At 32.2% G+C, this 17,916-nt stretch overlaps 1 protein-coding gene across 1 annotated transcript in view; it reads right to left on the bottom strand.

Annotated features, from left to right (window-relative positions):
* The window catches only part of LOC129217024 (paired box protein Pax-8-like), a 182,887-nt gene that overhangs the window by 30,562 nt on the left and 134,409 nt on the right, over positions 1 to 17,916 (bottom strand). The window contains exons 6-7 of the mRNA XM_054851258.1: positions 2,268 to 2,359; positions 945 to 1,200 (exon numbers count right to left, since the gene is read on the bottom strand). Coding sequence (XP_054707233.1) covers positions 945 to 1,200; positions 2,268 to 2,359 — 348 coding nt within the window. The remainder of the gene's footprint in view (positions 1 to 944; positions 1,201 to 2,267; positions 2,360 to 17,916) is intronic.

The following is a 17,916-nucleotide window of genomic DNA, read 5'->3' as shown; positions in this document are numbered from 1 at the left end:
TGCTTCCATTTCAATTTGCAGCAGCAAAAAAAAAAACAAGACTGTGGATCCCTATTACTAACTTTATTGGTGTAAACAGCTGTGAAGAAAATGCTGCATGAAACAGGTCTTAAGTGAAGTCATTCAGAAAAAGGAAAAAAGCATCATGTGATGCGACGATTGAAACTCACGCGCAAAAGATCACAACCTGGCTTCAATGCGATTGATCAAGACGGCTAATGTAACACATATATATATAAATACAACGACTTTTCTTCAGATTCAGCAAATACAAGGTATAACTCCTTCTTTCCAAACGAGCAACGAATGACAAGTAGAAAGGGAGACTGGAGACAGAAGCCACAAATTGGTACTTCTCACACTTGTGATACCATTTCGAATCTTCTGAACCATATCATAAAAACAATGTATGTACTGCTTAGTTTCTTCAAGAAAGCCAGCAACCGTTTTGATCCTGAATCCCAAAAACTTATCATACCAATGAAACTGACAATCACACCTAATCTTAAAAGCATGTGGGAATTTTATCGTCTGTAATGTCGGATGTAAACCTACCATGCCTGCTCGGTAACACACAATTTCAATGTTAGTATCATTAAAATTGTGTATTTTTTAGTTTTGCGGTTTGAGGCAACTGTAGTTTCCTCAAGCATCAAGTATTCTCAGGACTTGATTAACCGAATAGGCAAACTAAGCCGTGGTTTAAGACATCCCCTTTTAAGGGAACTGTTTTAGCGAATGGCTAAAATTGTGAGATTTGACTACAATGGGGCTACAAAAGATGTGTTTGGTCTAAGGCCCCTGATATCTTACTCGAGCCCTTAGTATCCCCACTCTCCCCTATAATTCAAGTTGTATTGAAGTGTTGAATCTAATTTCCACTTGTCATGTACAAGACTTTATGATTAAAAAAAAAAAAAATACGGGGAATAAAATCTGCTTACCTAAAGGTGGGGAATAGACAGCTGAAGACTGTACTTGGGAAGTCATTGCTGACATGGCGGCGTCGTAATGTGAGATGTCGTTTTTGAGTTGTTCGTTGGAAGATGTGGTTGTGACTACTGGCGTGAAGGCTTGTTCGGGAGTCGTAGGAAACTGCTGGAGAGTGTACGGGGCACCACCGGCCACGGCCGCAGCCGTTAGGTCCGGCACCATGGCTCCAGCTTTAAGGTCATCTTTAGGCCATTTCGGCCACATCTGCTGCAATACAGAAAAAGAGAAACGACGTTGTTTTCTGGGCAATTCCACGAAAAATAGATTTAATGGCACAGCTGAATTCCCGAAATACAATTTGGATGATTGTTAAAAATCTGTTTTAAACATGGTAGCTGACTGAATATTTAAAACGTAGCATGTCAGTCAGTTACCATGCTTTTAACGTTTTTTTTTTTTTAATATTCAAAATGTATTTCGGGAATTCAATTATGCCATTAAATCCAGCTTAAAATCACAAAAATTCAGAGGAAAATATCGCTTGCACGACATATAATTTACCACGTTTAAATGCTGCAAAATATTTACTGTTTTGCTCCAAAAATGTCAGTTAGTAGCCCGTGGAATTGCACAGCTCTGGCTTAAACACTTTTAATTTTTTTTTCTGTTTCTGTAACAAAATGCCAACGAATAAATAATTTCAAACATGTTTTTAGTGCTTCACACGCACACGCGCGCACACACACACTCCGAAAACAAAATAACCATGATGTTTTTCAGCATTTAAGCAAGATTTTGACATTTTGTATTCTTGAATTCATGAATTCTCACAAGTTATTATATAATGATCGGAAAAATAGTTCTTAAAAATAGTCTGAACAAACTGAAATCAAGCTATATTTCTTTTCTAAAAACGTTCGAAAACAAATTGTTTAACTCGTGTTTCAATGATGTAATTGTGTTTTTAGCCTTCATGGAACTTTTGAAAGCAGGGCTTAATTTCTGACAAAAGATGTGCCAGGGTCATATAGTTTTCAGTTCTCATTTTCGTACGTAAACAGTCTGAATTCAAATCAATCAGTCAAAAATATAAAAATTTGATTAAATTTGAAAAGAAGTGGAGGAACGCAGCTCCTGTGAGCTCCCATGAAAATTAAGTCCTGAATAAAAGAAAAGGGAGCTCCATTAGAATATTTTTAAACCCCCAATGAGAACTCCAAAATAAATTGTCCATGCATTTCGAAATTCTCACAAGAATGACATTACTAACCAAACAATATAAGAGAGTCAGCTCGAATTAAAGCAAAAAGAAAAAAAATAATAATAAACCTCACCGTTGCATAAATTTGGTCTCCATTGTAATGTGCTCTTTGCCTTTTGGATTCCTCGTCGTGAAGGTCTCCATTTAGGTCTCTTCCTTCGTTCACTGAAAGAAAAATACAATTTTAGAGTCAAATGTTTGGGATTATTTATTGAATCATTTGTGAGATGTTAACTCTCCCCGACAAGATACTTTTTGTAAGGTCTCAAAATTTTAATGCAAAACATTTTAATTACATTGACAAAACATGAAGCAGTGTATTTTTAAAGCTTTATTAAATCAATGTGGCATAAGATAAAATTATTTTAATGGAGATTTCAATAAAAATGCTCAATATTAATGATTACGAAAGGCGTAGAACAACATGACACACATTAGCACAAGGTGATACACATTTTAACGACTAATCAGAACCTAACCAGATTTCAATAACGATGATTTCATCGAAACATGTCTGTCATGCGTTATTGAAACTTGATCCTAAAATATATTGCATGCTTTCGCCTAAAATCATAACGTACAAGTGTTTTTTTTTTATGAAAAAAAAATATTTTGCTAGCCTATGAAATTGAAATAATCTCCATAGTGAAACTTGAAAGAAAAGTATGATCTCATTTGAACCAGAGATGTAGTTTTACCTAGAGTGGTTGAAAGCTAGCTAAAAAATTGTAAAAGTTATAGGATAAGGCCAAATCTTAGAGCAAAAACAAAAATTTAAGGTTACACTTTTAAACATACGGTTTTCACAAAGCTTTGACGTCAAATTATATCAAATAATCTTTTTCTTCGGTTTAAACAACTATTTCAAGGCAAAACGCAAACCTTTCAAGGTTGAGAAAAAATATTAGTTGAACTAGATACGTATCTCCAAAATCTTAGGCCGTTTTCAGTTAATTTATTCTCGCGTTCATAAAACTGAATCTTTTAATGATATAAAAGAGAGATGTTTCGATTTGGTATAATGTCTGCAAGTTCTAATCCAATTTCAGTTGCAATGCAGTTGATGTTTCGAAAAAAGAGTATCACATATAATTCCACCAGGAATTATATTTATAGCAAGACAAAATCTTCATTATGGTACAGCATTGACACAATGGACCAACAATGTTGAAATGAAACAGCATTATGATTGAAGCTTTGATAGACTTCTACATAGGAACGAAAGATCTATTTCGGCATTTTGAACCTAATAGGAAGCGACACGCAAAGTGTGAAATTTTTACGAACAGACGCCCAAGTTTGTAAGGATGAATCTTCCGTGGCGTCAAAGCGGAAGATCTGAGAATCAACACAAAACTGTGAACAATAAGTGAAAGGATTCCTTTAACCAAGCAGAAAAACGATTCAGTCATCCAGAAGTTCTCCATAAAAAGCTGAAACCTTCCCACACCGGGCCACTCTCAGATGAAAAGTGACCAGAATGATATGGGTGTATAAAAAATAGAGCAAGTGGGAAAGGTTTGCGGACACGCGGATTAGTCGTGAAAGCTATCAGGGCTGCGGATCAGGATTTTCAGGGGGAGCAATTTCTCGCCTGTCGAAACACTTCAGAGCAGACGAGCGTTTTGGATGCTGCCAGAGCCTGGATCCCAGGATTAAGAAGAAGCTATTGATGCTCGTATTAACCGCACACTGCGTTTTGGTCGACTTTTTAATCACGTTGAAGGATTAACTTTTTTTTCTTCCTTTGTTATAAAAAGTTCAAAAAAAAAGTTATATACTATATACAAACTAGGAAATTGGTTGGAACAAGAATGAAAGGAAAAAAAATCAAGTTTAAAGATAAAAGCAATTAATAAAATTAAATTTTTTCCCACGTTTACTTTTAGCAACACGATGCAGTAAAATTTCTAAGTTAATACATTGATAATAATAATGTTCAGTATGTTAACCCAATTGAGTATTTGTGGTAAGTGGAGACTAAAAGTGTAGACAAACCTGTCTTACAGAGTTACAGAGCACCTCGTGTAACAAATAATTCACACAGAAAAAGGAAAAGTAAATAAATGATAATAACAATAGCAATAATAATGACAATAAAGGTAATAATAATAATAATAATAATTATTATTATTATTATTATTATTATTATTATTATTATTATTATTATTATTATTATTATTATTATTATTATTATTATTATAACAATGAAAGAATAAGTAAATCATTTAACGAGCAAAGTTTCACATAACGAATGATATTCACAAAGTGACGACATGCTCATTTGAAATATAAAAAACTTTGATTTATTATCCAAATACCTTCTCGCCCGTCTTAAATAACTAGAAAAATTATGTATTATGATTTAGCGAATTTAATCGCTTTCTTAGCAATACTTATGCTTTTTTTTCTCCTCAATGTAAACAATTCATTACATGATTTCAAAAGGAGATGGGTATATAGAAAGATAGAGAAAGGGAAGTAATGAGAGAGAGAGAGAGAGAAAGACAGAGAGAGAAAGAGGAGAGAGAAATAAAGAAAGAGAGAGTAAGAAAGAGAGAGAGAAATAAAGAAAGAGAGAGAGAAATAAAGAAAGAGAGAGTAAGAAAGAGAGAGAGATAAAGAAAGAGAGAGGAAGAGAGAGTAAGGAAGTGAGAGAAAGTAAGAGGTAAAAACTAGAGACAACTGGAAATAATAAATATATCTTAGGAATTCTTGTATATAGACCATATTTTGCACTATATTAGAAAAATGCATTTTGAAATTTCTTCAACACTTTCTTCGCATAGAAAATTTGCTATGCAAAAGTTCCGTGTATAGATATTTCACAATATTTGGGAATATTCGAATGTACTTTACGTATAGTTTTCTAGTTTCTTATTTTTAATCAAAGTAGCAGAAAAGACTCTCAATCGCAAAATATTTCCATGATTTCCATTAACTGAACTCAAATGTATTTAAAGAAAAATGTTATTTCAAGGAGAGCAGAGTTTTTAATTTATGCTTAACTGAAATTCATGTGTCCGAAGTAAGACGGTGAGGAAAAAATATATGACTGCAAAAAAAAAAAAAAAAAAACTTAATTTCAATTTGTAATTAACATCAAAGCATGTGATCCGAAACTTGAAAGCAATTTTTTGAAAAATCTAAAAGCAGTGAAGCACTACGAAAAACTTAATATTTTTCAAAACAATTTTTACGCAACGTCTACTTTCTAACGCATCCCGTGACTTTTCATTTAAAATACGATTTTTTAATTCTGATATCTATTATGAGTGAATGTCGATAAGTACAAAAAAAAAAAGAAATACTAATGAGTTTCCTGTAGATCTTAATTATAAAAAGCAATTTTTCTAAACATTTGCTTAAACTTACAGTAATAAAAAGTACGTCATTGAAAAGCTAATTTCTTCATGATATTTTCTGAATTGCTTTTCACTTTAATACGATTAAAAAACATGCTTGTAAAAAGAAAAAAAAACATACATCAAAGGATTTAGTAAAAAATGTTACTAAATAATTGGCACAATTTTTTACTCGATCTGAATAATCATGTTTTTATAAAACGTTAAAAACCGCTTTCAGTTTTTGCTTCAAATAAAAGCTCGACGTTTCTACGAATAGGAAATTATTAAGTAGGCACTTTGATCTTTTTAAGCTTGCTTCCTTTTTTTCTGAAAAAACTGCAGAAAACTTCTTTTAAACCACTTTGTACAGGTTTTTCAGTCTGCTTAAATAAGTAATGAGCACTTAATAAAAAACGTTTAATTTAATTGCCCATAAACATTTTGCCAAATAATAAAATTACCTGATCTTTAAACGAATTACGTTTATTTGATATTTTGTTTATTTTTTTCTTCAAAAGCGGATGGAGGGAAAAAAAAACTCTGAAAACGGATATTATTTATTTATAAATTCGTTATTCGCTATGCACATTACAGCGGCGATTTTGGTATTATAATATGATGTGTATCGCTTCTGGGCAAATGATTATAGGTTACAGTTACAACGAAGCGGCTGAGAACTTAAATAGAAATCCGAATGCATCTTTAAGCAAACGACTTTAAAAAAGCGCGCATATATTCCGCATAAAAAAGTTACTTTTCCTAAATGGTCGCTGAAAAAGGAAATCGCTTTTCTAACAGTATTAGAATGCATTTTCAAGCTATAATGCTTTATGGGTTTGGATTTTGCCTGTTTAATGTTGCATGGCAAGAAGCTCGGGATGTATCAAGTCAGCGTTGGTAGGGAGATCGCAAAAAAAGGAACGACTTTTTGCACCGATCATTTGTGTATTTATTTGCGTTTTCGATTTTAGTCACAAATGCTGTGCGAATAAAAACTCATGCAGCGCCACCTAGCCATGAATGAAATGTTTCGAAGGATTTTTTTTCCTTTTTTTATGTCACGAGATTTCTAAATTTAGGTTATGTCCAGTCAAAAAGTTGATGGCCGGAATATAGCAATAATGCTTTTCTGCAGAAGTTACTGCATCAGATGAGAGTTTTCAAAACAATTTTCATGCAATTTTTGCTTTATCACTTTAAGGAATTCTAGTTTTTTTTTAAGTTACTAAAAAATGACCGTCTTACTAATCGCACTTTTCCGAAACTTATGCTTTTGAAAATTATTATAATTATTATTATTATTATTTTTGTGGTTATTATTATTGTTGTTGCTGTTATTATTATTATTATTATTATTATTATTATTATTATTATTATTATTATTATTGTGGTTAGTATTATTGTTGTTGCTGTTATTATTATTATTATTATTATTATTATTATTATTATAGTTGTTATTGTTGCTATTATTATTATTATTATTGTTGTTGTTGTTGTTGTTTTTGTATTTATTGTTATTGTAACTACTATGAGAAGAATAGAATTTATTACTATTCTGATTATTGATATTTATTAGTATTGTATATATTGTTATAGTTAGTATCGTATACATTAATATAGTTACTATTATTATTATTATCGATATTATGATGATTATTATTAGTACTATTTTTATTGTTGTTGTTGTATTTATTGTTATTATGATTATTATCAGTATTATTGAATTTATTATTATTATGATTATTGGTATTTTTAGTATTGTATATATTATTATTATGATTATTGGTATTTTTAGTATTGTATATATTATTATTATTATTATTGTAATTATTAGTATTGTATGCATTTATTATTATTTTATTGTTATTGTTGTTTTTGTCATCTTTATTATTATTATTATTATTATTATTGTTGTTATTATGTAACATTATTACTAATATTTTTATTGTTGTTTCATTTTCGAATTACAAGTCTAAAGGAAATTAGGGCCTAAATCATTCAGCATTTGAATGAACTAACGATTGATTAATTTTCCTGATATATTTCTTCTACTGTAAAGTTGAAAAAAATTCGCGTTTATATTTTTCTGCTTCCTTCTTACGCGGCATTTGTTGCGTCGTTGTTATTTTGCCAACGTTGTTGTAAAAACTGTCTTTGTCTTCAGTTTTTGAAATTTTCTTGGATCACTCCATATTTCTAGAGATACCGTTTACTCCAGACTACTGAAGCAAAAAACCAATTAATTCCTTTTTTCTGCTTGAAAAAATAAAAGCTGTTTTTAGTGTTGCATGCGTTTCCGCAAAAATAGGTGAAGGTGCAAATCAGAAAACAAACTCACGTAGAGAAAAAGAAGGAATAAAACAATTTAAAAGCTCGATTAATATTAAAATGTTGATTACAGGAGAAAAGAGATTTTCTCTAAGCTTCCGAAGGGCTCCTAATATTCTTACACAACTATGAAAACAAAACCAGGGCATTTCATTGGATGACGTTATTAACAATCAAGCGTTTGAAATAGCGTTGATCATTTGAATGAGATTATTTAAGTTGAAAAATTTGATCTTGAAGTGGTAGTCTACACCCATTAAATGTCATGAAAACTGTTCACATTGAAGGCAGTTCGTTGAATTAAGAAATATCCCTAAAAATAGTTCGAAAGTTAAAAGCAGCAAATCAGTACCATATAGAGAAAATTGAGTCGACAATAGTTGTGATTATGACAAAGACATCACAGCGGATGTGATGATAATAAACGACCTTTAAATGATTGTTATGATAATAAAAATAATAATTATTATTATTTTCGTTGTTGTTGAAAGTATCAATAATAAGCATAGAAACTTCTTACAGAGTACTGCTTTTACCCGATATCTTTACATCTAAAAGCTCGCTACTTTTAATTGAAAATGGGGTTCCATGAAACCTCGCAACGCGTGTCAACAGTAATCTATAATTTTGTGCGATAAAAAACGTAGGTTATTTCCTTTTACTTCTCTGCACAAAAGTATTCATTCATTTCTTACAGAAACTTTTTGTTTTTCAAACAAAAATTGACCCCACATTTTTTTCTCAAAAATAATGCCTCCAAAAGTACTTAAACAGAGGAAGAAAACAACTGCTGTTCGTTTCTCATTACTGTTATCATTTTTAAAAAAATTAGTTGTTTTAATGTTTACGAACTGTTGCATTGTTTCATTCCTTCTGGATATGTTTTCTTAGTTTGTATTCTTACAGGGCACACGGTTTTACTCCTTTGAAATATTCATCTAATATGTATGAAGGAGGATCTGCAATAATTTTTTTAACTTAATTTCGAATCTAATATTGCTCATCGTGATCTGCTATAAAAATGCTCAAAAAGTATGATATTCCGCTAATTATCAGCTTGCGTCATGAATCAGAATTTGTTTGTTTTGCCGTATGTAATGAATTGAAATTTATTCTCAGTATTTTTTAAATTTGATACTTTGCTGTTGCAATGTTTTTTAAAGCATTTTTTCTCAATACATACAGTAATGTTTACCTAATTTTAACATGTATTAATACTTTAACAATTACAATTATTACTTATATACGATTTCATTCACCACAATACCTACAAGGCAGCCTTCGTTTGTAATATGGCTATTGATGACAACAACTAAATGCCTCAACTTCGAGTCTCTAATGATTTAAGGTTGATAATAATATTTCTCACTGAACAAAGACATTTAGCGAAATGTCTTCTGCCGTAGTTCTTAGATTTCCTTTTACAAATCTCGTGAGTAGCTCACAGCTCACAGTACACAAATCATTATTCAAAGCCGAACGAGATGGTTATTTATTCTTTTAGATCTCTTCAGACATTAAGTAATGATCATGGAACATCAAACTGTCGTTCTTCAGTGTACTACTGTTGATTGATTTGAATTCTTATGTGACTGGAGACTGGAGGAATAACTTTTGCTGAGTCTAAGTTCTCCATGGTGAAAATGGCTTGAAGTGTTTGAATTTTTGATATAATTCCAAGCTGAGTTTGAAGCATTTGTGATTGGCTATTTTACTTTCATCATAAATAAAGCCAAAGAAAAGTAAACACATGGTTTGGGAATGTAGCTGCCTAAATGAAAGAACCACAAAAGTAGTTAGCTATGTCCCATTGTTAACACTTTACGTTAAAGTTGTTCACTCTTAGAGAGAGCTGCTTCAAAAATATCTGCATAAATTTAAACCAGTTTTATAAAAGAAAACCATTAGATCATGCTGAATTCCAAACAAATCTTTTCTTTTTAAGTAAAAAATGGTGAATTGTGAATTATTTTCTTTGGATATCGTTTCAACTTTGCACACATTTTAAGCATTGCTTGCATCATTGAAAACTGGAAGATGATAACGAGGAATGTGTGATACCCCCCCTCCCCCTGTGTTAAAATTCCGTAAAATTTATGGTTTTTGACTGGCAGCTGGGTTGGTTTGTAAAATCTCAATAGTTATGTAGAACTATTACAGGATAAGAACTATTACTGAAGATAGAACCGTTACAATGAATCTGCAGTCACAATGTTTTTTTTTTTACTATGAAGTTCCGGTTTTCTCCCTAAATTATGCAATTATGCTTCGTAATTTGTACGGTTTTGCCCAATAATCCCAACGGACAGTTTAAATTTTTGAGTAATTTTTGAGTGATTTGTAAGTGCAATTTAATTATAGTAAAAGATTACTTACTTTATTTTTAATAAGGCGTATACTATATGTTAAAAGAATATTCAGAATCGTATGTTTATAAAAATAATGGCTAATTTGAACTCTAATGGTGCTAATTGAAATTTATCAGCTTTTCTCCAACCTAAACCTCCGTCCCACGAGTATTTTCTTGTAAATTCTTAATTAAAAATAAAATTATCGTTCAGAAATTGAAAACTTTTAGCTTTTATTTTGACTCAGAATTAAACGAAATTCTTTCTTTACACAACAGGAGATTAAAATGATCGAAAACAAAATTTAAAGCATAAATATGTTTGCAAAACCATAAAATCTGCTGAGTCTTATTACAGACAAACGGCTGAATAATTCGACTATTATATGAGATATGTTCATGTAAAAGTATGAAGAGATATAATAGTTACATATATAAAATAAAGCAGGATCCGTTAGTGAGAAATTTAGAAAGGAAGTTTGGAGGACAATCGGAATTGCTTCCAGCGAAACTTCTCTAAATTAAAGCCAAAGACTTGTTCCCTCGGAAAAAAGGAAGATAATGAACGTGTGAAATGAATGCTAGCTATGGCAGATTAAAGCTGCTGTTTTTGATTACTTTCAACAGCTGCAACTTCAAAACAAATAAATAAATAAATGTCTGATTACTTGATTATTTTTTATTGTAACATATTGATAGTTTGACAAACATCTAACCATCAAAAAATTTCTGTTGAGAATTATTAAAACTATTATTTTTTGAATGACAAGTGAATAGGTCCCTAGAAGTAGGGCACATGTTACAAATTAAATATTTTACAGGTAGTACTAAATAAAGAAAGCGCGCAAATGAAGAATATTAATGAAGATCAAGTGCAACATATGCTCTTCTTCCTTCCACAATCATTTCGAATAGTAACAATAACGCGAAAGTTTCAAATTTCTTAAAAAGGTATTATTTTTGTCATATGCCCTTCCTCAAGAGACCCATTCAATTAATCGATTGTCCGCGCCCTTCTTCCTAGAACCAGGGCTTAGTTCTTAACGAAGTCCAACTGCCTTCAAAATTTATATATGTAAAGACGCTGAATTTCCTCTAATACGTAAAAAATCACACGACATTGAAAACAAAGGACAGGAATTAGGCTCCTATGAGGTCCCATGCAAATTAAGTCTAAATTCAAAACCTAAAACTTGCCTCAAAAGTCAGTCATTCTCAAAGTAGCATTTTTATCTCCATGGGATTTAATACGAGGCATATTCTACTTGATAAAATGTATCTCAACTCTAACAAGAAATTTTAAATTTCTCGGTTAATTTACAGCGACAGCTTAATTTCCAACTGTGCCGTAACCAATTATGACAGCTCCCTACCAGACGGAGACGTTCATACGCTTCTCAGAGACCGAAGACATTGCCAATCTAAATTTGGCAGAGAAAGATTGTATCTTTAAGCGCATAACAGATACTCGGGACGTTCTTCCAAGCGACTTTGGCTTACAGCCATAATTACAGACACGACATCCCTTCTTATGGATGGACTGGGTTCTTGTTAAGGCCGCCGAGAGAACACAAAGAGCGGAATTGTGCAAGCAAAATCTCGCGCATTGCTGTGTGTGTATAAATCGGTGGATCAAGTCAGCTGGTACGGGACATCAGAAGCAGATGTGCTTGATTACATGTGTATTCATTTTTTCTTGCTTTTTAGTTGGTGATGTTTTTTTCCTCTGAACCTAATTGAAAGATTGTTCAGATGATTCCGCTTCGCTATGGTTGCATGTTGTGGGTATGCATTTCCAAACACCGGCGACTTGTATGCATTTATAAGAAATTAGTTGGTGTTGGGATGGAATAAAAATCTTGCTTGCTTTGAAAAACAGTTGCAATGTATCTATGTTTAATTATAAATTTCAAACAGGCGTAATTGTTATATTAGAGTAGATTTCAGCAATCATTTATTATCTGCCGTAGTTTTTACATCAGAGTTGATAGCTATAAGACCCTAACACAAGATTTGATTTGAATTCATGCAAATAAGATGCGTTTTATTTGTTATCACCCCCCCCCCCCATATCTCTTTTTTTAAAGCTATTCAGATGATATAATGGCATACAAGATCCAAATGCAGATCGTTGTAGTCCGGGCCGACGAGAAGCCCAGTCAGACTAGTCAGAAACTAGGGTCTCTTGAGAGGGTTCGGTTTCAAACCGGAGTAGCGAATTTTATAAGTTTTATAGGGGGGCAGGGCGGTAACCACTTTTACAAGGGACCCGCCGTGGCTTTCGGCGGCCCTTGTTGTAGTCACGACACTCAAATCTTCAATTTCTAAACGATGACAAAAATAAAGAAGTTGTCAGTCCAAGGGCGAAGCTAGAAGAACAGCTTGACCTTTAGTGCTTTGTGTATACAGAACGATTGTAGGCCGAAGGCATACTATCATGTATACGTGTCTGTGTATACAGAATGATTGTAAGGCCGAAATTGGCCGAAACCACCTTTTATTTTTAACATTACGTTGATTATGGTAGAAAGTTTGTTACACACAGTTACCTATAAACCTTAAGAGTCGTAACATGGGGAGAACACTATCCACGTTGTAAAAAAACTGAGTTCTGCACCATGTTATCGCAGATGTTTTTTGGCAAAACATCTGCGAGAACTTGGCACAAAATTCAGCTGTGTTACGATATGGATGGTGCCCTTACCGATATTTATGACTTTTAAGCCTTACAGGTAACTGTGTAAAACAAATATTCAACATAACTGACATAATGTTGCAAATAAAAGCGGGTTACGCCTATTTTTGGACCATTCTGTATATAATTTTAAGAAATTTTAATTTGAAAACAATCAATATCAAAGTCTAAAATGGTTTAAAGACGGAAGAAAGCACAGCAAGTTTCAAATACAGAATTTTAGTATCAGGCATTAGAATTAGATGCAAACTCACATCCATTCAAATCTAATTAGAAATTCATCCAAAAACTGCACATGCTCCTTGGAGCCCTGGCTCGTCCGACTACTTTAACAGTTGGCAAAGCTATGAACCTCTAATTTTGCTTTAATGACTCGAGTTTTTACGCTCCCGCAAGCATCTTAAATAGCGCGTTATCTTGGTTTATAAATTATAAGAAACTGGCGCGCTTCATTTTTTGGTCTCATTAGTCTTCCAGATATGGTTGACAGAAAACTGATGTTGGCGATTGCAGCCTGTAAAGCAACACTGCATGCGTCATCAAGCTCAGCACTTGGATAATATGTATTAAAATAATAGAGTAGACCAGCACATTTACGAGGATTTTTTTCAGTGAATTTTCTAATTTTTATGTTAGAACCTAGAAAATTTTAGACATAGTGGTTTTATGAAGCAGTTACTGAAGTCAAAACTTGTACATTCAGTTGTTGCTCAGCTTGTGTTTTTAACCGTTAAAAAAATGTTTTTTGAGTCCAAGTCGGCTGCGTTGACTTGCCCCGAACACAAGGCAAGTTTACGCATCGAGTGGGGGCACATTTACGCGTATTACAAATGATACCATGGAGTAAGTGAAATAGATATTTAACCAAATTTAAATATTGTATTTCTCTTAAAACACTTTAAAAATAAGACAATCTCAAATAATTAATTAAAGAGCCTTAAAATCATAGGATTTATTGCTAATTAAAAACAGAAACTATTTAGTCATCTTCTTCATCACTGATAGATTTTACTAACAAAAAAAAAATATTTCTTTTCGCATACTTGTCATGGGACTCCGTTTCGACATTTAAGACATGGAACCTTGTCTTGTCCTTTTTTTGATTGGTTTTGTACTTTCAAACAATAGATGCAACCACAATTTTCTACTTCGTGAACAGAATCGTTCATTAATTTCCTTTTTAGAGTGTACTAACTTTTTTCCTGTCGCAGGTTTTGGCTTCATACTTTTTTTCTTTGATGTCTTCCATTTCTGCTTCAATAGAAACTTGTAAATTTTAAAGTAATTTCTCCTTTTTGTTTTGTTCTGCCCATTTTTTTTTTCTTTGTCGCTTCTAACTGCTCTTGTCTGAGGGCTTCTTTAATTGGAGTATCAGTTAGGATTCTGAGCATCCTTGTTTTTCTTTCCTGGTTCTTAAGCTTTGGTTCTATTTTTTCAAATGGGGTAGTACACATGTCACGATGTGGAAGGCCTACTGGGAAAAATACTTGTATTATCGATAAGCTTTTTCATTATTTTGACACCTAACGTGATTCTATAAGTGTTTTGAACTTAATGTCTTACTATCTTTAAAATAAAGAAAATGGTTTACAGGCTGAATAGGAAACAGTAAAGAGCGAAAAACAGCTTCCGAGGCCCGTTTAGAAGTAAGACAGAGTAAGAACGTGCGTAAATGTGCCCCAATGAAAATGCGTAAACGTGTCACGTCGGTAAGTTAGGATTTGTTTTTAACGTGCAGGAAAATTTAATAACTTTTCCGTCCATACAAATACAATTCTCAGAAAAAGATAAAATTCTGCTAATTTTTATGTATTTATTTGTTCTTAAATGTGTATAATTTACTCACAATAAGTTTCCGAACGTTCAACACAAAATTTACTCAACTTGGTAGAAAACAGATTTTTCTATCCGCATTCTAAACCGAAGCTCGACTGATACTCAAAAACTTGTGAGAATATTGACTAGGGAGCAGCATCAATCTGATATGACTGTTGGCTCTCCAGTTATAACTCGTTTTGGAAAAAGGGCACTGCGTAAACGTGCCCAACGCCTAAATGTGCCCCGGTCTACCCTATACGTTAACGTAAGAGATAGGTTTGATCGTATTTTTAGTCAGGTAAACAGACAATATTTATTGGTTCATGTTGTTTGTACGTTTTGTGTCTGTTTGGCAAATTTTTTTCATTAATTAAGGCTTAGAAAAAAAATTTTAAAAATATTTTTAAAAATTCACGAAATTATGGAAACATTAAATTTTACCTATGTAGTGTATTTAAGGAGATGAAGTTTAAAATAGATTTACGATTTGAAGTAATAATTTTCCACCTAAAAGTTTTAAGAAAATAGCTTAAAGCAAGGTGATAAATATAAAAAATTTTTTTTGCAAAATAACTTTTTTTTTTAGTTTCACGATTTAAGAGAGAAAAAGTTAAATAATAAGATCCGCGATCAAAAAAAAATAAGTAAAAAGATTGATGAAAAAATATGGAAAATAATAAATTTTAATAGAAATTTCTGCTTTACATACAATGCACCTCGAACAGCTACAAGGAGAACTTATGTCCTACTAGTCAAATAACAGAAAATAAAGGAAAACTTAATATCGGTTTATATGACAGAAAAACCTATGCATACGTTTAAACAAGATAAAAGCAGAGTATTTTTTTCTGACTTCGTGTAATAATAATAGTAATCAGAGGTGGCGATTGGGACTGAAAAGTGGGTTGGGGGACACAGAAAAAAAAAAAAAAAACCCGACAACTGTAGGAATTTTAGCGGCAGCAAAAAATTAAAGAAAAAAAGGAGGGGAAAAAAGGTACAAAATTTTGCAAAGGCTGGTTTTGAGAATATGAGTCTTAATTGATACAAATCTAACAGATTTAATCACGTTTTTCTTAAGATTTTGATGAATTATGTGCATAATAACTTTCCCCGAAGAAACACTTACACATGAATTAAACTTACATTATGAACACCAAAGTATTTTGAGATGTCACAAACACTTGGTAATAATTCCATTAAGCAATTATGGCTTGTTAATCAATTGTAAAACAATTGGTTTACTAATATCTAAACGATGAATACATAAACTAAAAGTTACTGCTTGTGCTAAATAATGTTTCGTAAACACATATACAAAGTAAAACAAATAACTATGATGACACTTCCACTGTTGTTATAATTTCTAGTTTTGGTTCCTAAATTGAAAAATAAAATAAATTAATAAATGAACTACAAAAATTGGAGGGTGGTTCCCCCCCCCCCCGAATCGTTGCCACTGATAATAATAATAATAATAATTATTATTATTATTATTGTTATTATTATTATTATTATTTACAATTGTGCAGCAAACATAATTGTTACTTCTATATACAATTTAGCACCAGGGGGAGGTCACACCTAGAACCTAGAATTTAAGGAGTATTGCCAATCCTAGTATGTTATTACGTATAATACGTGTAAGGACTTATGTCCAACCTCTCAGGAGAAAACTCTGGCTGCGTTAGTGCATCTTAATGAAAGTTCTTTCATTATCGGGAAAAATAACATCCCTAGCATCTTCTTTTCTTCAAACTTTTTCAGCAACAAAGAAAATATTTCTTTTCAAAATGCTGCCTAAAATAGTTCAGTAGAAAAAACTGAAGAAAAATTACGATTGCTGCTGACATGAGGAAATCATAGACTGTTAGGAAATAGAAATACACGGGATATTCTTACACATTCAACTGGGAGAAAATGTGCCACTTGCAAAACACGACTTCAATATATCGCTATCAGTTGATGATCTGACATAGGAGGACTGACAACCCTGAGGAAACGAAAGATAAGAGTTATTCTTACACAGGCTCATCTTTGTTCATTCTATTTTTCTGGTGAGAAAGACAAAGATATCTTTGAAGGCACCGGGGAGATAGGGGGTGTCAAAATGTAAAATGATAACTTGGAATATGTTTTCAATGCGATTTCCAGAAATATTCGACGTTCCCACCTCTTCTGAGGTTTTTAAAGTTTGGGTTATTTCTATGCTGGGAATCTCAGGTATATTTGCAAAAAACATGACGACATATGTTTTCATTGACTCGCTATGTTTTGTCGCAATAGATTCTTAGCTCTAATTTCCGTTCTCAAAATTTCGGATGCCTAATTTTCATTTTCTGTTCTTCAGTGCTTCTTGTGTTACCGAGAAAAGCAGTACTAAGGAATTTATTGCGAAATATGCATTAATTTATTCCATTAAAAAATAGTACATTTCTAAAGGAGATTTAAGTGTGTTGGTTTTCTCTTAATTATAAGTATGATTTCCTATCTATGTAATATTGTAATTAGTAATACCAGCATTAATCCTTCTATGCAGTGACTTTCCCTCATATCTTTGTTGATAAGAATTAAAAAGTAGACGTTGTTGCAGGTTTATCTCCAAGTAGTATGCCATACTTCATAATTTTTTGTTCAGAGGAAAAAAAAATCATTGAAGACAAAAAGAAAAACATGTCATACGGCACATCGCGGGGATTAGAGCTTGAACACTACCTTCACATCTCTTAGTTTGAAGCCATATTTGCAATCCTAGTATAAATATGTAATAACTGCATGGCCAACCTCCTCCCAGAAAAAAAATCTATCAGCGCTTATCATGTGGCAGAAATATCGACAGTTATTTTTTTGATAACATTTTCGTCAAAAATGTAGAAAAGATAATACAATACAGAAGTACACACTTCATAACACGTATCAGAAATTGATGAGAAATTATAAATTTCTTGAATGTTAAAGGACTGCTCTTACTTGTTATCCCGGAAATTAACAACTCATGTTTATTGTCCTGTCTTCTGAAATTTTAATTTTCTACTCTGAAATTGCTGTCTTTTTCGAGTAAGTGTTTTTTTTTTCCATCAATAACGGTTTGATGGTTATAAGGAATTATTTGAAACTTACTTCAAGTGCATGGTAAAATCACAACTGATTCTTATCTAATAGTGTTATTTTCAAATGATTTTTTTTT

The sequence above is a fragment of the Uloborus diversus genome, chromosome 2 (assembly GCF_026930045.1).
Source record: "Uloborus diversus isolate 005 chromosome 2, Udiv.v.3.1, whole genome shotgun sequence".
Lineage (NCBI taxonomy): Eukaryota > Metazoa > Arthropoda > Arachnida > Araneae > Uloboridae > Uloborus > Uloborus diversus.
Note: the sequence above shows the minus strand (reverse complement) of the source record. Positions and strands in the feature narration are given on the sequence as shown.